The 21,555-nt window shown below is 31.4% G+C and overlaps 1 protein-coding gene across 1 annotated transcript in view; it reads right to left on the minus strand.

Moving 5' to 3' along the window:
• The window catches only part of LOC129231365 (fasciclin-1-like), a 281,260-nt gene that overhangs the window by 108,405 nt on the left and 151,300 nt on the right, over nucleotides 1-21,555 (minus strand). Inside the window, exon 4 of the mRNA XM_054865660.1 lies at nucleotides 4,855-5,039. Within this exon, the coding sequence (XP_054721635.1) occupies nucleotides 4,855-5,039 (185 nt within the window). The remainder of the gene's footprint in view (nucleotides 1-4,854; nucleotides 5,040-21,555) is intronic.

Below are 21,555 nucleotides of genomic sequence, written 5' to 3' on the forward strand. Positions count from 1 at the left end.
AGATTATGTGTAATAAAGTATGGGAATTCATTTAAACTCATCATGAGTTTATCTTCTACATCTTCATCATCTTCATGATAACACTGACGTACAACTTTTATAAGACTGCTATTGTGAGTGCTTTCAGAAACGTCAATCTTTTAGCACTTTTAAAGGCTTAGTTATGGTAGATCAGATGTTCATAAATTTAGTCATCTAAGCTCTTTTGGCAGCCGTTCATGTGCATTTTGTAGATGTTAATTCAATGAATGCACCAGTTTTGAAACTAAAACATGCCAGTTTAATTCTCTGCTATACTTCCATGCTTATGTTTAAACATAATGCTGTGATAAGTTAATTAGAATTTTTACTTTAACAAAATTGAATCACTAAAATCTAGTATCAGATCGATCGGGAGTGTTAAATGGACATCTAATTATTCAAACTGTATTAATATTTTCTTATTAGAACTTGAATTTGCGAAAACGTTACAGAATTTTCATCCAAACTTAAAATATAAATGCATTTACTATGGATTTTTGCAGCGCACTTGCAGTAACACTCTCTCTAACTCTCTACTATTAGACCAACACCTATAAAATTTACTGGTCGTAAATGATGGTCGTTGTTACGCTGATATAATTAAGTAAAAATTAAAACATATATATTGTAAAACAAATTATGCATGCCATAAGAAAAGTTTGAAAACCACATATTCGTATAATTTTAAATACCACTCTTTTAGTTCCACATTTGTAAATTTTGAAGACATTATTCAATCATTTCTAAAAACATTCCTAAAAACCAATTTCCTAAAAACTTTCAAAATCTACAGAAAATAATGTTTATCATATTTTCTCTTTCCAAATTTAAAAGATTAATTTATTTAAAATCTGAGCTCCGTACTGGTATATAATTTTCAGACTTATTTTTCATGCCACAGTTGTTAAAGCTTAAGATATTGTAAAACTTTATAAAGTGGAAATTTTTTTATGACGAAATCAGTAAATGATTTACCAAAATCTACAATATTGTTTAAGGCTTAAAAATATATCTTTGGTTTTGTATAAGTGTTAGTTCGAGGTTATGACCAGACAATTTTACGCTGACAAAAAAAAAAAAAAAAAATACTTACATATCAAAAGAAACGCTTTAAAAAAATGATTGTAAGGAGGATGAACAATATTATATTTTAAAGCAAATCTAAACATAATTGTAGCCACTGTGACTGATTTCCCATAATTATTTTTTAAAACAAACATTCTTTTTTTTCTTTTAAGAAACTTTCAGGTACGTAACTTTCGTAAATATTACTAAAATTGATGAAAATCTTTCGCATAACCATCATTAAAAATGAAAGGAACAGTAGAAACTTGAACAAGTTCTATTTAAGGGGAAAGTTTTAAAAAATAAAAATATATTATAAATGGAAAACGTTTTTAAACACAAAAAGCATTACAAAACATAACATGTATTACAATAACATTTTTTTGTAATGACTTTATATTAAAGCGCTTTTGTATGCAGTTACATAATACTATATATATTTAATAACAACTGTGTGCACATCATTTATTGAAACTGATTTACAAAGCCAGACACAATATTAGCAATTATAGTTTTAAAATCTATTTTTGCAAAAGAAATGTGACATAGATGTCATTTTAAAGTACTATGTCTGTCTTACGAAAAGTTATAGCTGAGGTTTTGCTGTTTACTCACTAGCATTTACTTCGTCTAACTGTTGTTATTGTTAATAGATGATTCTATTTGTTTCAATTAAATTTCCTTAGCAAAAGTTTTTGACTGCGCTTCAGCTTATGCTCCCACGTACGCAAATTTTCACAAAAAAAAAAAAAAAAAAAAAAAAAACTCTAAGTCGAAAAACTGCTATGCCTTAAAAAAGTATCACTCAAAGTGGCGCGAAATCAAGTCCTCACAGCACTAAGCAGACAATAGTATTGCCTAACTTCATGGTGGTTTTTCGTTTTTTCCGTTATCACTTCTCGTAAGACAATACATATTTCGTATTGAATGTAAACATTAGTTCAAGCAAGGAATAAATCACTCTGTAATGAAGATTTATTAATCGTTATATTCATTAATTTAACTACCATCTTTTATTTTACTAATTATTTTTTTACAACAGTATGCATAGAATTAAATATTTGTTACTTGAATCTGTACAATATATGCTTAGAATTCTCATCATCATAAATTTCACTTTGCTAAAACTTGGTTTAATTTAAAGCCAATATTTTATGAAAACAATACATAAACTATACTTACAATACATGGTTTTTTTTAAATTTACCTGTTGGCAGTTAAAAGCATCCGCAGTTGATACACGGCTAAATAAATAGTTGATTAAGAAACATGATATTGTACACAGGTTTGATACCTAAATAATAAAAAACCTAACTTGCATATTTTATATGAGCTTTTAATTACCCCATTAAGTATTAAAAATATTTTAGTTAGTCTAAAATTAAAAAAAAAACTTACTTGACAAAAGTGATTTCAACATCAACGCTTTTAATGGGAAAACCAAATCGCATCCAAATGCTTAAGCCTTAAGTGAAAATTAAAGAAAAACGCTATGACTTACCACATTGCAATACGACGTCAAGGATATATATACTGGAGCAACAACGACATGTAACTTACCTTAAAATTCAACCGAAGTTGCTGCCATTGGTTAACCAAAGTTACTGTTCTGATTTATTATAAAAGGTATAGCTCTTTACTGAGCTTTCCCTTTAGTTTAAACAACATCTTTTAAATATGAAAATGTAAGACGACTTTTTAAATCAAACGTGTTGTTAAAAGTTGAAGAAAATTTCTGACTTAAAAACATTGACAGCTTATAAAAAGTACTTCTGAAAAAAGTATGAAAGTAGTCAAAGGTCCATAGCTTTAAAACAACAAAATATGTTTTTGGTACCATAAAACACACTTTTTTTTGTTTTAAAACTCGGAACCTTTAACATACATAGTACTATGCACCAGTACCATAAAACGCACTTTTTGTTTGAAAAATTCTTTTCAGTTTTTGTTGTATAATAAATCATATCTCTTTCTAACAGCTTGTAGCGCGTTAAAAAACTCAAACTCTGTTTCTTTAAAATAGTGATCTCATTTGATAAAATACAGCTTTTTTAGTATTTTTCAGTTGACTTTTAAGATTGATATAATAATAAGCAATGTAATTATTTCTGATTTGTTTTATAACTAAGAATAGTGCTTGCACTGTTATTAGTACCAAAAAATCCTCTTAAGCCGTGATTGTTTCAGAAACAAAGTTGTGTGCAAAAGTTTAAGATCACGTATAGCAAAGGAAATGACATTTATTGGAATACCTCAGTAATAGCATTTGATAAAGAACAAAGTGAACGCACAACGGTATTGAATAAAAAATAGTAGGTCAATACCTTGAAAAATCTTTCTTTTTTACGATTGGCGGTAAGCTTGATTAACGTAGGCTCATTAGACGCTGTTTTTTATTTTAACAAAATTCTTGGTTGACTTTTAATCTGCTGGTCCCTCGTCAGTCGATTTTATAGCTCTTACTCCCCCATTAGATGGTCGCTAATAGCTTTAAATCTCTAATACGGAGCCCCATCACGATAGAAAGTTGAACACAAATTAACATTTACATGAAGTTTCAAATTATCACGTATCCGTTTAATGATTGGAATCATACAACGGACAGTTTGTAGACATCACGTTCATGTCAAGGTCTTTAAATCTGCATCAATTGGATCGTAGTAGCTTTAGGCAACAGTAAATACAGAACATCAGAACCCAGATACAGACATGGCTACCATATCTTCTTTTATGTCTTTTAACTGGAGGGAGGGGAGCTATTTACGGTGGTCTAGCATATTTACGAAACAATAACATCATGTCATTTGCAAAAGAATGTCTTGAAACAGTTCGTTCAGTAATGCCGGTGCCCTTTTCAGACAGAATATCAGCAGACAAAACTTCTTGCAAGAGGCATTTAAAGCTCGTACAACCATTTTTTGGGATAATATGATCCCCACGTGCACTGGTTGTTCTTAGGCATCCGTTAAGAAATATGAAATTTATTGATAGCTTGAGAAACATCTGTTTTTCTCGATGCTTACAAGTTCATGTTCTCTCTTACTAATTCCACTTTTTGAAAATCCTACTTTATGCAGCGCCACTATTTTAGCTCCCTTTCGCAACTATAAATACTTTTAGCAATTATGAATATTTTACAACAGCATTGTTCAAGGATAAGTTCATGATACAATTGGCTATAAATGAGACGAGGTTGCTTATTCGTAGCAGTTGAATACCTCAACACGTGAAATGCCAGATTAAAAAAAAGCACACAAACACACACACAAATGGTATGAGGTGTTAAATTTATGAATAACGGTAGTCTTGAACTTTTGCATATGAATGTATTTTCCGTACTTGATAAATAAAACGTGTATTTAAATATTTACCAGTCAACTATTTGTAAAATGATAACTTATAATTGCAATTGGAAATGAATTGTGGTTTGATGCACTGCATGGTTATGCATTGCCAGTAGGTTATGAAAAAAAAAAGGTAGAAATGCACTGTGTTTAAATATGACATGCTTTAGGAGAAATAGTTTGTTTATTATAAGTTTACTTCTTTTGAATGAAGAAAATTATATTATAAAAACTGAAAAAAATATTGCAATTATTTCGTTTTGCGCATCTCTAGTAGGTTACAAGAAATAACAGGTCACTTCCCCACTTACTTACTATGACTTGTGACTACATAATTTGGCGTGTCATTGCTGCCCAAAACGCGTTCAGTAATATAGACGCGTTGGTGTTAATAATATTAAATTGCCTAGGGCTTTTAACTTACTCGAGAGGTTCCTTGAGCCCATAGATGCTCGGTTGCTTAAGAAGTTGAAAAGCAGTCGGTGGTTGGGTTGAGATTGGTTTATAAGCTTCAAGAAGTTGATCAATGACGTAAAGGAGTTGATTCTTCCCTTCAGTCCCACGATGAGTAGCTTGCCGGATTATCTTGGCGTTATTAACAAAGTACTCCTAAGAGAAAAAAGCAAATAAAAGCAAATATGAGATTTTGGTATTCAATATTTTATTTTTACTAAATTCTAAAAAAATCCGGTAAAAAAGTAAAATATATGGAGCATCTATTCCAAACCATTTCTCTGATTAGTGTGTTATTGCTGAGGATAACCATGTACAAGAACCAATATGTAGTCTAAAGCTGCCGAAACACATTTGTTTCTGTTACCAGAGTATATCAACGAAACAAATGGCGTACTCTTTAATTATTTTAATGTACGCCTCAAAAATTACTATTTCATGATTCGCTTTATAAAGTGACATAAAATATTTGAATAGTTTTAAGACAAACCTCAATCATTTATCGAATTCAAAAATTCCATTTTTATGGTACTTATTAATATGAACTTCGCGAAGTTATCATAAATTAATAATCGTAGAAAATACAAGAGTCATTTAAATCGTAAAGTTTTAGATCGTTTAGCAACTGTATAGGAAAATCAAGGGCGATCATATCAAGTAGATTAAAGTATATTTTCAGTAATTAAGAATATTTTTTTGCTTTCAACGGGGTTGGGTAAGAAGCCATTCTTCCTTTACCAGGCCTAGTGCGCTTCCCTAACAAGGCATCAGTCATTAACTTGACACCATTAAGGCGCTGATGCATGACAGAAGTAGTTTTTTTGACGCCCAGTTTCCACCAGATGAAGGCACCTGCGCTCTTTTTGATGTGAAACTGCACTTGAAATTTAATTTTTCCGAGGGAATTTAAAGTTAAACGAATACCCAAGGAATCTTTTACATGCCGCATATTCATACAACATGGGCGCTGATGATTTTCTGCATCTCTAAAATCCACCGACTGGCCACCTCAGGGTTCCAGGCATAGAAAGCCACCGCCATTACATCACACCATCAGCCGGCCATAATTAAGAACAAGAAAGTACTCCTTTTCGTTGTAAAATAAGAACAATGAGTTCTGTTCAAAAATAATATTAATTATCAAACGCATTTTCAATATTTTGTAATAAGCGATAAAAATGACTACTACTTTATGATTTTTTTTTAAATAACATTATATATAAAAACATATGTATAAAAAAACAACTCTCAGCAACTTCTGAAAACCATGAAATTTTTAAACATTCGTTTAAGTTGTACTCAGTGCGTGACGTCATTTATTTGTATGGAGGGACATATTGCAGAAAAGTCATATAAAATAGTAACAACTTAAAAAATAAGGACCACCCTAAAAGAGATATTTCTTTTATAATACTTCATTTATATTCCAGAATCTTTAAGATTATTTTAACGACACACATTGGCGTATTCCCTAGAAATTCTTGCATAATGACTATTTTTCCCCCAATAACAATCGAAAACTTTATTTCGCATGCGAAGCTCCTCTAATTTAAATTTGTTTCAAGTTCCCATCATCGTTTCATTGAATTATCTCTTAGGGAATTAGGAATTTTTGTCTTGAAAAAATCAATCGACTTAAATCAAAGCTGTTTTTTTTTTAATATTTTATTTGGTTGTGTTTTGAACTAATTAAGTTACCAGAACTGAAAAAGGTCATTGCAAAAAAAAAAAAAAGAAGAAAACTGTTTTTCCTTCATCTGAACATTTATTGTATTCTTTAAAAATTATTTCTCTTCTCCATAACTGAAGAGTTATAATTTGTCGAAGATACATACATACATATATATATATATATATATATATATATATATATATATATATATATATATATATATATATATATATATATATAGGCTGTTCAATAAGTAATGAGACTAATTTTACTACCGCGAAACCACTCATCGGAATGTTAATTCCTGTGGCATAAGAAATGTCTGTTGTCTGTATTAACACAGTCTACCGATAGTTGGCGCGTCTCATGTTCCTGAGTATCATGTGTTTGAATCGAAGCCTATTGGCGGGCGCCTACAAGTCGCAGCCAGTTGTCAAAATAGAAGTGTCGTTGGAACGAAGTTATGGATTAAAGTTTGTTTTCGTCTGCAAAAATCAGCATCGGATACATTTAATATGATTCGTAAAGGTTTCAACGATGAAGCAATATTTAGAGTCAGTACTTTTTGCTGGCATAAAGCTTTTAAGGAAGGCAAGCAGAATATGGAAGATATTGAACGTGAGGGACAACCTTCAACGTCCGTCACAGAGACAATAATTAACACTGCTGCTATTATTATCAAGGGGAATCTCAGAATTATTTTAAATGTCAGTTCTGGCTGTTTCCTCAACTTAAGAAACCATTTTAACATTTTAAAAGCAACAAAGCATGTCTACACTCTTCGGAGGCGGCTATGAAATAGCTCTTACTAACTTAACGTTCACATGTTTTTAAAACGTAGACAGAACGTTGGAATAAATGCATTTAGTCCCGCAGAAGTTATTCTTAAAAAAAACCATGTAAATTTTGACGATTAAAAGTTGTTCTGTATTTTTTTTTATAAACTTAGTCTTATTACTTATTGAACAGCCCTCGTATATATATATATATATATATATATGAATAAATACCAAAGAACTGACAACATTTTATTCATTGCGTGAATTTAATATTTTATGTGTCTGTATAATCCCTTCAGTTATACAACCCACTACAACTAACTGAAATCACATCTTTCAGTTTCTTCGTCAAATATTCTAAGATTGGAAAAAGAATTCAATAATTTCCAAAACTCTTTAACCTCGCTACTTTAATTTTAAATCAAATTCGATCATGAGATTCTTTTTATACATTTTTTTAAATCCCTTTTTGTAAAACGGTTAAATGCCTAACCTTTTTCTCTAGCTAAACTTAAAAATCAATTGAATAATTTTGTTCTCTATTGAACCAAATCTTTCTTTTGATTTGCAAATTTTCATAAAAGTCATAGAATTATGATCTGATGGAGTATAACAAACTGAAAAAAAATTCTAATTTTAGTATCATGTATAAATGACCAATGTTTCCAATATTTTTTTTTTGCGAAAAATGCGTTGCGCAAATGTTTTTGCTTTTGGTCTAAAGACAGAACCGGCATTCATTAGCTAGCTTCTGTAGAAATTGGCATTTACTAATTTTTATGAATAATAATATTAACAGTAAACTTATATTCACAAAAAACATCCAAAGGATTGCGATTACAAAGGGAATGGTTCTGGACATAGAAACGGGTATCAAATTGTTTTTGTAGCATTTACGAACAACTTCTCTATATTTTCTTTTTTTCTCATAAAAAAACAAACAAACCTAGAAATACATAGAAAGCCCATCAAAACAAAATCCAGTATCAAAAATAAATTATTTTACAGACGATGTGTCCGTTAAAAGATAAACATTGGTTTTATTTATTCATTGTTTTCTTATTATGTGCGCGATTTGGTTAGGTGAAGAAATAATTGGAAAAAAAAAAACACTTTTTATTATTGAACTGCCGTGCCGAGAGCACCTGTCAATCAAGTGTAACGTACGCAGAAACGAGATCCTTACCTTTATATTAGGCTAGTTGAAAAATAAGAACGTATGACATATTCACCAGTTTACCGACAAAATGAAAATATGAATGTGTGTTGTAAGAACCTTTCTAAAAGAAGAATTCACGATATGATTATCGCCTAAAGGATTACATTATTTATTTTATTACGTAATTATTGTAACGTTTTATTACGTTATCTGACCTTTTCAAAGCCTTTGCGCTCTTCTATTTATGTGTAACTGAAATGTAGTGCTTTTACATAAAATAAGAAAAAAAGGCTTAATCTCTTTTTGGTTTCTTTTTTGGAAACAAAGTAGCATAAATAATTCTCATTTGACATGCAGAAGTTCTCAACTTAAAAAAATCTTTTCAGAAAAAAAAAAAAAAACTTCGGCAGCTAAGAAAAATATTTTGCAAGAGGCACAATTAGTTAAATAATTTAAAAAAGGGGGCATAAAAACATGATTAGAAGACGAAGAAGACTTTCAAGTACAAGCAAAAGAAATTTAAAACGCAAAAGTTTGTTTAACATAATGACACATGTGCCCTGAAACTAATTAATTAAACTAAAGGCTTTAGCAAGGTTTAAAGTATGTAATATTTAGGTATAAACATTATATCAAATTTAGCACTACCGTCTGATAATCAATATTGCCATGGGAAAGTAAAGCGCAGTAACTGCAAATTTTTAGTTCTAATTTTTACCTTTAAGAAATACATTTTTTTTGTCATTTATTGCACTTACAAGCTTGTTGTTCTGCTTACAAGCTTGCTAAAGTTGGTTTCTGCTGAAATTAACTGGGAAACGTTGAAAATGGACGTTCCATTTTCAACGTTTCCCAGTTATTATTATGAAACGTCAAACGCGTTTCTTCAAATAGCTCAAAAATTCATTTAAGCAGATACTGCGCTTAACTTTCCCACGGCAGAATATAAGGGTTGCCAGGATGAAAAGTGGACAGGTTGAATAAAAATAATACTTTTAATGTAAATCAAAAGAAATCGTCATGGGCGTTAACGCGTAGGTCCCAGCGTTGCAGCAGCAGGTCGATACATTCGCTGTAGAAAGATTGGGGCTGATTCCTGAGGAAGTCCTGCGCGGCTTCCTTCACTTCATCGTCCGAATGGAAATGTTTTCCTTGTAATGCTCTCTTAAGTGGCCCAAAGATGTGGAAGTCACAGATTGACAAGTTCTGACTGTACGGGGGTGCTTCAAAACTTCCCAACGGAAAATTCTTTTAGGGTCGTCTGGGTTTCCTGGGATGATCTTTGTGGATGATAGAGTGAACCGTTCCTTTACTCAGGTTGAGTTCGTCACGGACATCTTGGTTCTCTTAATCTTTCAATTAGCTCGGATCATTTCATTAACGAAGGCAATGGAATCATTGGTGATCGTGATGAATGCTTGGCCCGGTCTCGGCAAATCTGATGTCGTTTGCCGCCCTTAACCGTACTACCACGCTTTCCGATCTGGACGCATCCATGGATAGCACGACTTTCCTTTTGCACAATTTCCTCTACTGCAAACAGGTTTAATTGCTGGACGTCATTTGAGATGCATACCTCATACCACCCATTATATACTTGTGCAGTGGCGCTCTAATTGAATCATTCATTCCGATGTTATTGCACTTGTCCACTTTTCATTTGGGCAACCCTTATATATGTCTTGCAGTTTATTAACTAGGAGGTTTATTGAGGTCTAAAGTTCATGTAAAAAACCAGCTGTTATGTTTCCCGTGGTGCTGCGGAAAACAGTCTTAGATTTTTATCTCTTAAATAAGAAAATAATACTTAAAACATTAATGTGTACCGGCGCTTGAATGGGCCATATACGTATAATGAACCTCATCTTTGATTGGGGAAAAACAGGCTTATAGGACATTAACGGACACAAATGAAATAATAGCTGAATGGTTGACCCTTTTCTTCAAATACTTCAATAAACGTTTAATACTACGTGAGTGATATTTATTAAACATAAGATTTGCAATAGTTGACCTATGTTAGGGTAGTGTAATCTTCAACTGTATTATTAGTGGGTATTTTAGTTAGTTATAACTTGTATAGACTTATAAAGCCCGTTTCCTGGGTACATCTAAACCTCTTTTTGTACGGTCTTTCTTTGTTCGATTTTTTTCCCGTTTGTTTGCTACTTTTTTTGTGCAAACTTTTTCTGTGCTGTGTATGAAAATTTCAATCAGATTCGGATTCAATTGAAGATAGTATTTATAAAACGGACGAAGTTATTTGTAAATGAGCGAACTTTTTTATGCGATTTTTTATGCGGTTCCTATCTACCGCACAAAAAGAGGTTAGGTGTACAATATAAAAAAGAAATCTATAGTTCTTTTTTTATATTTTTGTTATCGTTTTAGCATGTCGTTTAACCGTTATTTTTTATAATATAGCAGATATAATAACGATATTACCCAACAATTTGATGTTTTCTTTGCACTGATTTTTCCCCTTCTATCTACTTTTTTTATATGTATATATAAATATTCTTTAACAATGTATATTTTAATATTTTTTCAATCAATATTAAAATTTTTGGGCATCTACTCTACCTAATTCTGCAGATTATATCAGTATCATATACTCTTGATTATAAAACAAGAGAGAAAATCAAGTCTCACATCGATATGTGCTGCATACATCTTTCTTTTTATGCTTTCCGTAACAAAGCATCAGGTGCAATGATAAATTAAACTGCACAGTTCCTGCAAATGCAGCATGAAGGTTCATTAGAGAGCCGAGTGGCAAAATCTCAGGAGAGATTGTTGCTTACGATCAGCAACTGCGTCTGCTTAATCAATCATAGTCCGCAGTATGGAACATTTATAACTTATGGTACTATACGAGTTCCTTCTACTTTCTACGACCACATATCACTCGAGATATAAACTAATTGTCTTGCTGAGACTAGTTGTGTGATCAATCAATAGGAGGTCGTGTACCTTTGATGAGTGGATTTGAGTTTTTCCTTGGATTGATGCTGGGAAACATTTCTAGGATAAATGAGTGTGGATCATGTAAGAAGGAAATAAGTTAAAACCTAAATTTTGTTTTTTATCATTTATTAAGTTTTTCTCCGATGCGTTGGAAAAAGCACTTGTATTGGAATAAATTAGCACGTGAAGCTTTTAAAAGAAAATTCGTACATTAAAAGTTCGGTAAAGCAAATTTGTCTACTTCAAGTGAAGGGTATTCAATGTTTTACACTTGGATATCCCTTTGAACTTACCGGTGTCTTGAAATAAATACAAGAACATTCCACTTTAAAATCGTGTTTAAAATATTGAAAAGTAAAAACTCTGATGCCAAAAGAAAATACACCGACGCATAGATCTGTGTGTGTACTAGGCGTGTAAAGCATTGTAAGTAAACACATTCATGTGCTTTTTAAGTTTCAAAAGGTTTTAAAAACTTAAATGCATTAATGTTTGCTAGAAACAAATAGTTAAAAGAGAGACAAACCAACGAAAGTAACAAAGATGAGTGAATTCGAAGAGATTGTTCTGATCAGTCACCTTTGTATGCAGTGATTCCACTCAAGTGGAGGAAAAATTCTAATTTCCAGGAAAAACTGTATTTTAATTTACATATATTTAAATTCTCAAAACTTTGAGGAAAGATACGCTTTACTAAATAATTGTATTTTCCTTTAGCTATAATATATTATTAACTTAACTCATTAGTAATTTTACGTTCTGCTAATGGTAATCATATGCATGTTTCTATGGTTGCCACCTTAAGGAAAAATATGAAAACTTATGTAAGTTAGGATAGAATTGTTGCTCACTATATTTTAATACATTTTTACATTGCACATTTCTTTGATATCCGTTTTTAAAAACATTTCCATACGTAATTTTGTATCCATCAATCTTTGGCTTTGCGTGCATGTAGTGTGTCAGCATTGTCTTTGTGACCATATGTTCCATAAGTAAAGTCCTAACAGCTCAATATCGACAGATTTATCATTCTAACATTTTCCTTACAATTTTCTAGTAATTAATATTTTTTATTTTAATTGAACACTGTATTACTCGTCTTATAGGGTCTGGTGGGGGAAGTGGTCAATGGGGTAAAGTGGTCAACGTCAAATAAATGACTATAGCTTGGAAATAAATGTTCGGATGAATGTGAAAATTTTATTTTAGGTTTGGGAGTTAAAAACTACATTTTGAATACAAAATTTCAAAACTGGCAAAATTTTATTTGGTAAAAAAAATATTTTGTGTAAATATGAAAATTTAAAAAATCTAAACACCTTTTTTAACTTCTTTGGGAAATTTTGTTTGTTAGAATTATGAACAGATTGACGGCACAGGAAGCTTCCTACATGTCTTAAGATCGCTTACTCATTAGCAGTTAGCTGAATATATTTTAGATATTTTTTTAGAACAATTTCAGTAAGTTGGGGTAAAGTGGTCATAATATTAGGCTTAACGAATATTGTTCTTCTAATGTCACTTAATAGTTAAGTATAAGGCAGATATAAATCAAATACTATTAATTTCACTCAATATGTATTGTTTTCGTAGTAAATGAAGTTAAATATAAGAGTATATACGTATGCATACGCATATACTCGTGTAGGCGCGTATGTAAACGTATTCACATAAATGCACCAATAAATACGTATATGGGTATCTGCGATATGGGTATTTTTTATCTATGCAGATATACATTCGACTATACACGTATATACTTGCTTTTACTCGTACGTATACGAACATTTATATACTCAGGTAGACACGTATATACACATACGTACTCGAGTAGACACTTACATACAAGCATATGATATACAAGTATACAGGGTGAGTTTAAACTCTTGGGAAAATTTTTAAAAGGTGTTAGAGGGAGGATAAGAAGAAAGGAACATATGGTCACAAAGACAATGCTGACACACTACATGCACGCAAAGCCAAAGATTGATGGATACAAAACAGGTAACAAATTTGCTACCCTGAGACAATTTTACACAACATTTTAGGTCGTAAGAAAGTTTTAAAGCGATTGAAGAAATTTGCGGCCTGCAACTGTAATACATGCGTTGCAATCACAAAGCACTCTCTGTTTCAATAACGAGACTTTTGAAAAACTTTCGTCCGTCGCTACGCCTTTGTTGCGATGCGTGTATTAGAACTACTGCGGGCCTAACTTTTAACAAGTGCTCTAAATATTTCTTAAAAACTAAAATTTTTAGTAAAATCATCTTTGTGTAAAAAAATTGTGACCTGTTTTGCATCCAGGTTTCTGGCTTTGTGTGCATGTAGCACGTCAGAGACCATAAGCTCTTTGTTATTCTTTGCTTTTTATCCTCCCCTCTCACATCCCTTAGATTTTTGCTCAAGAGCTTGGATTCACTCTGTAAGCATACATGTATATAAGCGTATATATTCCTGTATACATATATGTACTGGTGTATACACGTAAATGTACGTATATACGTCTTTTCAGGGATATAATTGTGTTTACACGTATACATATACCCGTGCTTCCATATATACATGTATATACGTGAGTAGACATGTACAAACACGCACTGGATGCATCCACGAATTAACTCGTGTATATCCGTATATACATTTATGTATACGTGTGTATGTACCCACATGTACACTTGTACATATATGCGTATATACGTCTACTATACACGTATATACTCAGGTGTGCATGTGTATACTCGAGATACAAGTGCATACATGCATATGACGTTCGTTTATACGCGTATATATACACGTGACACCTATATAAACTTGACACATATATACTCGTGTAGCTACGTCAACACTCTTTTAGGTAATCACGTATACATGCTTATATACTCGTGTATACACGTATATACTTGAGTAGGCACGTGTATGCATGTATCTGATGTATACATGTATCTACTCATATATGAACGTGATTACTCATGTTTACACGACACGTATATACTCGTGTATACACACATATATTAGTGCATATACTTGTAACCATAAAAATAAATTAAATATACAAATTTTAGGGTTATTTAATAAGGTTTTGCATTTATTTTCAACTATGATCACTTTACTCCGTGCTATGACCACTTTCCCCCTTCCCATGGGGTAAAGTAGTCATAAATACAAAGGTAAAAAGAAAGTGTTATAAAACTAATTAAATCAATTTTTTTTTCTCAACTTCAATGTTCTGTGTTCTTTAATAATGCAATGTAAAATAACAACAAAAAAAGTTGAAGTGTTTAAATAATTTGTTGTATTTATTATCCACCAAAGTTGAAAACCTACGATTTTATGACCACTTTACCCCACCAGACCCTAGTTAAAACAGTTCGACGACATATTTTTTAATATTTCAAAAATGATTTCAACACGTGGGCGAACTCTGGAACACTATATATGGACCGCAAGCTACAATTATATTAATTTATTCTAAAAACAGTTCATTTTTTCCTTACAAAAAATTGAAATTGATATGTGCTACTAGATAAGAGCAAATAACACGTTAAAAAAATCAGCATAATGTATCTAACCAAAATTCTATTCAAAGTCATAAAAATTTAATTATAGCACCCTTTCTCTAACTTACCTTATGTAAAATGCGCCTAGCTGCTGAAAAATAGTATTATAGTAACACTTGATGAGTCATTTGACAATTTAAGTAACACTAATTAAAGAACAATTTTTTATTGCTCAAATGACAAAAATATCAATATAAAATAGATTTTTCAGTGCGCAAAAATGTCAAGAGGATTCATCACTGCGGCAAGAATTTTGTCACAACGGCGAACTAAAAACTAAGGAAAAAAAGGCTCAAGTAAGCCAAAATCAATTTACTCTACTTATTTATCACCAAATGTGCCTTATATGAAATACCTGTAAATCATCCGACTTTTCTCCTAATTGTTTTACTTTCGATTTATTAAAACTTCATAACACATGCTTAGCAAGAAGGCATCCTAAAGAAAACTGAACGGACTTTCGAAAATAACTCGACAGAAATGAAAAAAAAAAAAAACTTGATATGGCGTTACTATGATGAAGTTTATTTTTAAGCTGTAGTCATTATTAAAAACCATGGCCTCAGAGAGAAGGAAATAGGCATTTACTTACAAACCTGACTAAACCGGTTCCGTGAATTCTTAGCAACCTTTTAAAGTTTATAACCCATGCATTTTGTATCAGATTTTCTGTTCAATAAGAAAACATATTTTACCTTAAAGCCATGTTTGTTTACTTTGATATTTACTTTTAATATTGAGGGTACGATTTAGTTAGAATATATACTAATCTGCCCATTAAATACGTCCTACTATTTTTCAACATTTTTGACCCCCCTCCTTTTTTTGTTACAAAGTATCCTAATTTACCCTTACCCCCTCTTTTTTCGTTATCACATGTCATGCTGCAATATATAAATACTTCGTTACAAAAAAAGGGGTTTTATTTCAGTCAAATTGTGCAACGTCACAATTTTTGTTATAGTTTTACTTTTCACTGTCTTAATTCAAAGAGAAACCCACCCCCCTCAAACCGTGTCATCATTTATGAGCGATCCTTATCTTAAAAATTTGCAAGTTTATTACAATTCATGAACTAAATTTTAGATATCAAGCAAAGTAAGCATGCATATTGTCACCTCAGAGCAAGAGTAGGATATCTTAGTGTTATTCCCGGAATTAGATGTCTTAGTGTTGCTCCGAGGCGACGATATTTTATCTTAGGAATATCACTTGTTTTTTATTTCAGCTAATACGTAAATAAATAAATCTCACTACTGTTTTTATTCAATAAACATAGAAGGTATTTCATAGTGCTAAAATATTAATTTGATTAATTCCTTTCAGAAATAAATGGTATTCCATAATTTTGGAACCGATTCAGAATAGCATTTTTTGTTTAAATATTCTACTGTTTTGCAATTCTTGAAAGGTAAAACAGTAAAAGAAAGTCTCTGAATCGAAATTTTCTGGCCCAAATCCAGCACGCATTAACATCGATTCTCAAGCTTTTTGAATAGAACGGCGACACATAAAAGGATATCATTTTAATCGAAATGTTCTCGTTTTCCTCTTATAGGTTTTCGGCCTCAGATACTATAATAAAAAAGTTTTTGTTACAATTCACATGTATCACTTGTGAGGCTTTTTGAGTTCTGTAGGATCTCGTAATAGTCAATATTTGTCCTAAATTTAAGGTAGAATAAGTTATTGGACTTCTTTTTCATTTCTGAGAAAGAATTCTGTGAAATTGCATTGTGTTTTGAATGGAAACGTTCCAGTTGATATGGTGAACAATTTTATTTAAAGATTATTTAAATGCTATCACCAGTCGGAAAATACAATGGATGCAAAACAGGGAAAACTTACAAGTGTACAATATTTTCCGAAAAGTGTAAAGTTAGACTAAAAATCCATGAGCTTCCGTTACGGTGTACATTATTATATCACACATATAATCATATTATATCATATTATATCACACATATAATCACATTTTGTTTGTCATGCGCTGAAGTCAAACATGATGTTCTAATCACCTGAATCTTTGACTAATAAAATTTTTAGATATCAACAATTATTTCTGACAACACTTCATCCAAATTGCATTCAAACAAGTGGTAGAACGGACGAGAGACATTCCATGCAACGTGAAGATCGTACCAGCAAATGATTATAGTAATATGTCGTTGACAGTTTACAAAAAAGAAGATAGGACAGTAGCAGTAAAGATTAGCCGAAGAATAGACGTAGTTCGTTTATTTGAAAAGAGGTTTTTAATTAAGTCGTAAAACGGAAATAAAAAATAGTAGTTAGACTTTTAGTCAACACGTTTTTCTTTTAGCAAACAAGAGTTGAGAGACGGCAGAAAAAAAAGGGTTTCAGCAAAAAAGTTGATGGCTGCTCCAATAGCAGATTACTAGAGAACCCATGTCGCTGTCACTACTCATCAAAAAATAAAAGTAGTGTTTAGGAGTTTTTATACATCGACTTTATTCTCTTGGATCGAGACCTACAGGCATAGTAGAAATCTTTCCCCGAATACAAAATATTAATAAATGCACATTGTATTACAGGACAATTAATAATAAATAATACCTATATTTTGAAAAGAGTACACCATCAAAACTAAAATAAGTCGATTCATAGCAAAATATAAAACTGAAATAGTTATACATGCATATAGATGGGCAAAAAACCCTTGAAAATTGCTATTAATGCTGAAACTTTTCAACAAAGTATAAGTTACGTTTTAGTAATCCTCCATTTCAAAACAATTTTACTTTCAGCCTAAATCTATAAATAAATACATAACGGACAAAAGTGAAAAAGAAAAATCGTTTTCAAATTTCGTATTTTTACGTTGAAATTTGTAGTTCTTTGATAAATATTTTGTCATTTCATAAAAAAAGTCAATATTTAAATGATATGGTCATTTTTCGCAAAAATATATACAAATGTCAATAAACCTTCTCAATTGTAAAGTAATTCCTTTTAAAAATAACCTAATTGCTGTGGACGTCAGAGCGTTACTCGATCACTGATTTTGACTAGTATATATGTGAAGATTTTAAGTATTTGCTTATTTACTTTTTTCAAAATTATTTTTTAAATTATACTCCAAAACATTCGTGCCGAAACGATCATGTCGAATTGTACCAAACGAATAAATTAATGTTTAAAACAAATCATAAACTGAAAATTACGAAAAAAAAAAACAATAATGTCAAACAACTACAACCACGATTCTGTGATTCAGTATATCAAGAACTACATTGCAGAAATTGAATGAATATCACTTTCAGATGAGCATTGTGGAATAAATGTCCTTGGAGAGATTACCTAAAGATATTTAACAATTTTAGGAAACATTCAAAGACGACAAAGAAAGTGTTATTGAGAGGCTGCAATGCGTAGGAAATACTAATCCTTTCGGGGAGAAATCAGAAAAAAATAATCTCTCCAGATAATAGATTCTTTTAAGATATCTGAATATCAAATGCATTTTCTCCATCTTAAAAAGAAAATTTTATCGCATCGAAAATTTAATTTAAATGAAACTCGAGAACGTGAGAGATTGTATTTCATAAATGCAAAGATGCTTCGAGGGAAGGAAAAAGGAAATTGAGTTTTCGAAGCTAAGAAATTTTTTAATGGAAAATTTAGAATAAAACATAGACGGTATTGCCAATGAATAAATTACGAACGTAATTTATAGGGATATTTACAAAGCTTAATATATTTTCTCTGCTAAAGGAAAGAATAAAAATGAAATTATGATTGCTAATTAAAAGATGAGCATTGAATAACAATATCGTAAATATCATTTACAATACTTTCAGAATATATAATTCTTCAATTAAAAATGTTTTATCTAAGACGCTTGATTTCAACATCACACTTTTATTTTCATTCACATAGCAAGTGTATAAATATATGTAAGTGTGGGTACTCTTGCGTGTATGTTTGTCTAATAATAGGTTAAGCGTTTCAATCACGCGTAAAACAATTTTGTAACTGAAAAAATAACACAGCACATAAAAATTTCAATTTGCTTTTTTGCAAAATATGCATAACAGATAACGTGAAAATGAAAAAAAAAATGTTTCACTAAAACTTATAAGGACATTCAGTTGCTTCAGTTGCAATGAAATTCTTGTAATATAGGATGCGGCGAAAAAAAAAAAAAAAAAAAAAAAAAAAAAAAAAAAAAACTCGGACAAAGTTTGCATCATTGCATGGAAGTAAACTAATTTATTTTAAATGAGTGTCTTCATTTATTTTTGTTTCTTACTAAAAAAAGAAAATAATTTATAGTTTATCTCCTATTTTATGTATTGTTTTTTGGTTTTCTTAAATTTCTAAGCAAAAGACCTGCTATATTGAAGTTACCTTACCAAGGAGAACGACAGTCCGTTTTCTTGTTATGCCTCGACAAACAGTATTTGATGCAATATTCCGTTTTAAAGAGCTTGGAAATGATAATCGACGTCCAGAAAGTGTACAAAAACGAGCAATAAACATTTCCGCTAATCGTCAGGCCATGAGAGAAGTCGTTCGTGGAATGAGGGGGGGGGGGTATGTGACCGATCAGTAAAGTTAAAAACAAAAAGAGAGTTCAGGCAGAAGTTTCGCAAATTCCAAAAGTTCTGCCTTTTGCGGAAAAAGAGAAATTCGCATGACTCCAAAGATGCCAGAATCGTTTGAGACGGGCCGCAAGTCCGCGATTAAAAAGATACGTTTCATTGATAAGCTGCTCTTTATCGTAAACCAGCTCATAACTCCCAGAACGACAGGAATTAGCAGAAGCGGCAAAGAATTTATGTTTTTTTTTTGTGGATGAGTTCTGTATTACGAACCAAAAAGTGTACCAGAGGGACAAGTCATTGTATTTCTGTGGGCCTAAGAACACTTTGGCAATGTAGAATGGAAGTTTCAATTAGACTCCACAACAGTCCATATGTCCAATAAGACAAGAATTTTAATAAGCGGTTGCGCCTCTGTACCACTGCAAAAGGCAGTCAGATTGAAATCAAATGAATGTATTGATTGCTAAAGGTCTACTAATGATATTATTTTTTGTGTTTTGTTAATTTAGTTATTTTTAATCAAGGTACATGGAAAATTGCTTTTCCGGGTTTTTTTCTGCATCCCTGAATATATATACAGTGAAGCACCCTTTATTCGTATCTGTTTTTTCCCTTTTATTTTTGGTCACTGCGTGTATAGTGCAGAGTCCAATACATATTCATTCACGTATACGCATTACACGTTTTTTCGTTTATATATATATATATATATATATATATATATATATATATATATATATATATATATATATATTAGGGTGGTCCTTATTTTTGAAGTTGTAGATATTTTACACGACGCCCCCTCAATTTGTTCCATTATACAAATAAATGATCCATGCAAAATTTTAAGTCAATCCATGAATATTAACACGTGCCCCTAGGGCCCCCGTTTTTGAGTTTCGAAGAAAAAATTGCGGATTTTCTCATTTTTATTTAAAAAATATTCCTAGGTTTCATATTTAAAGTAATTTTGAACCTCAATAGATGTTGCTACTTCCAGACCAACCATTCTCTCACTTTCATTCTGTAAAATTTTACATATTACATAGGGTACATGTACACCAATGGCCTTGGGGCAGGCATACCGCTATTCGCACCCGTTTCAAACCAAGCGGCAGGGGAACATTTCTCTCCACCAAGATGGACACAAGGGATTCTAAAGGCCATTAATGAATGGCCTAGGCCATTAATGAATGATTTTTGACAACAACAAATTGCCTCCTCCTGGCTTTGGGGGTGTTAATTTAGAAAATTTTCTGCGTATGTAATAGGTGTGGCAAATAGGGTCGATAGGTTTCCATGCTATAAATATAAGTAATGACAATTATATTTTAATTTGCTGTTCTTTAGTTATATACTTAAATGTTTATGCATTCTTATGATTTAAATTTTGATAAATCCTTGATTACCCTATCATAAAAATAAACTCTATTTTCCATATCTAAAATATAAATTAAAAAAAAATCCAGATCGGAATAATGTAAAAATCTATACTTTAAACTGTCTTCTATTTCAGTACATAGTCCTATAGTCCTTTATTATCATCAAATTCCTCTTGCAATTCACAAGATTTAGAAACCGAAATGGGTATCTATCCTAACCTGTTGAACCTTTTTTTCTACATCTGGTCTACCACAACGCAAAAAAGCTTGACAACTATTGATATCTGCTCGCATTTCATCAATGTTAGACAAATGCAATATTAGGGATAAAGATGTTGTTCACTTATTTACAGCCTATGTAGATGCAGTAAATTTGAATCCAAATGACCTAGTGATCAATGGTACATTCCTTAAGAGAGCAAGAGAAAATCTTCGAGAGGTAAAATCAGATTTCATGAATTTAAATTTAGATTTTTTAGTTATTCCCTGGGATACAAAGCTACATCCAAATGTAACTGAAAAAAAAACGCAGATAGGCTTACCATGATAGCTTCAGGTCCTAATGTTAAACAGCTACTCAGA

The sequence above is a fragment of the Uloborus diversus genome, chromosome 10 (genome assembly GCF_026930045.1).
Source record: "Uloborus diversus isolate 005 chromosome 10, Udiv.v.3.1, whole genome shotgun sequence".
In the NCBI taxonomy this organism is placed as follows: Eukaryota; Metazoa; Arthropoda; class Arachnida; order Araneae; family Uloboridae; genus Uloborus; species Uloborus diversus.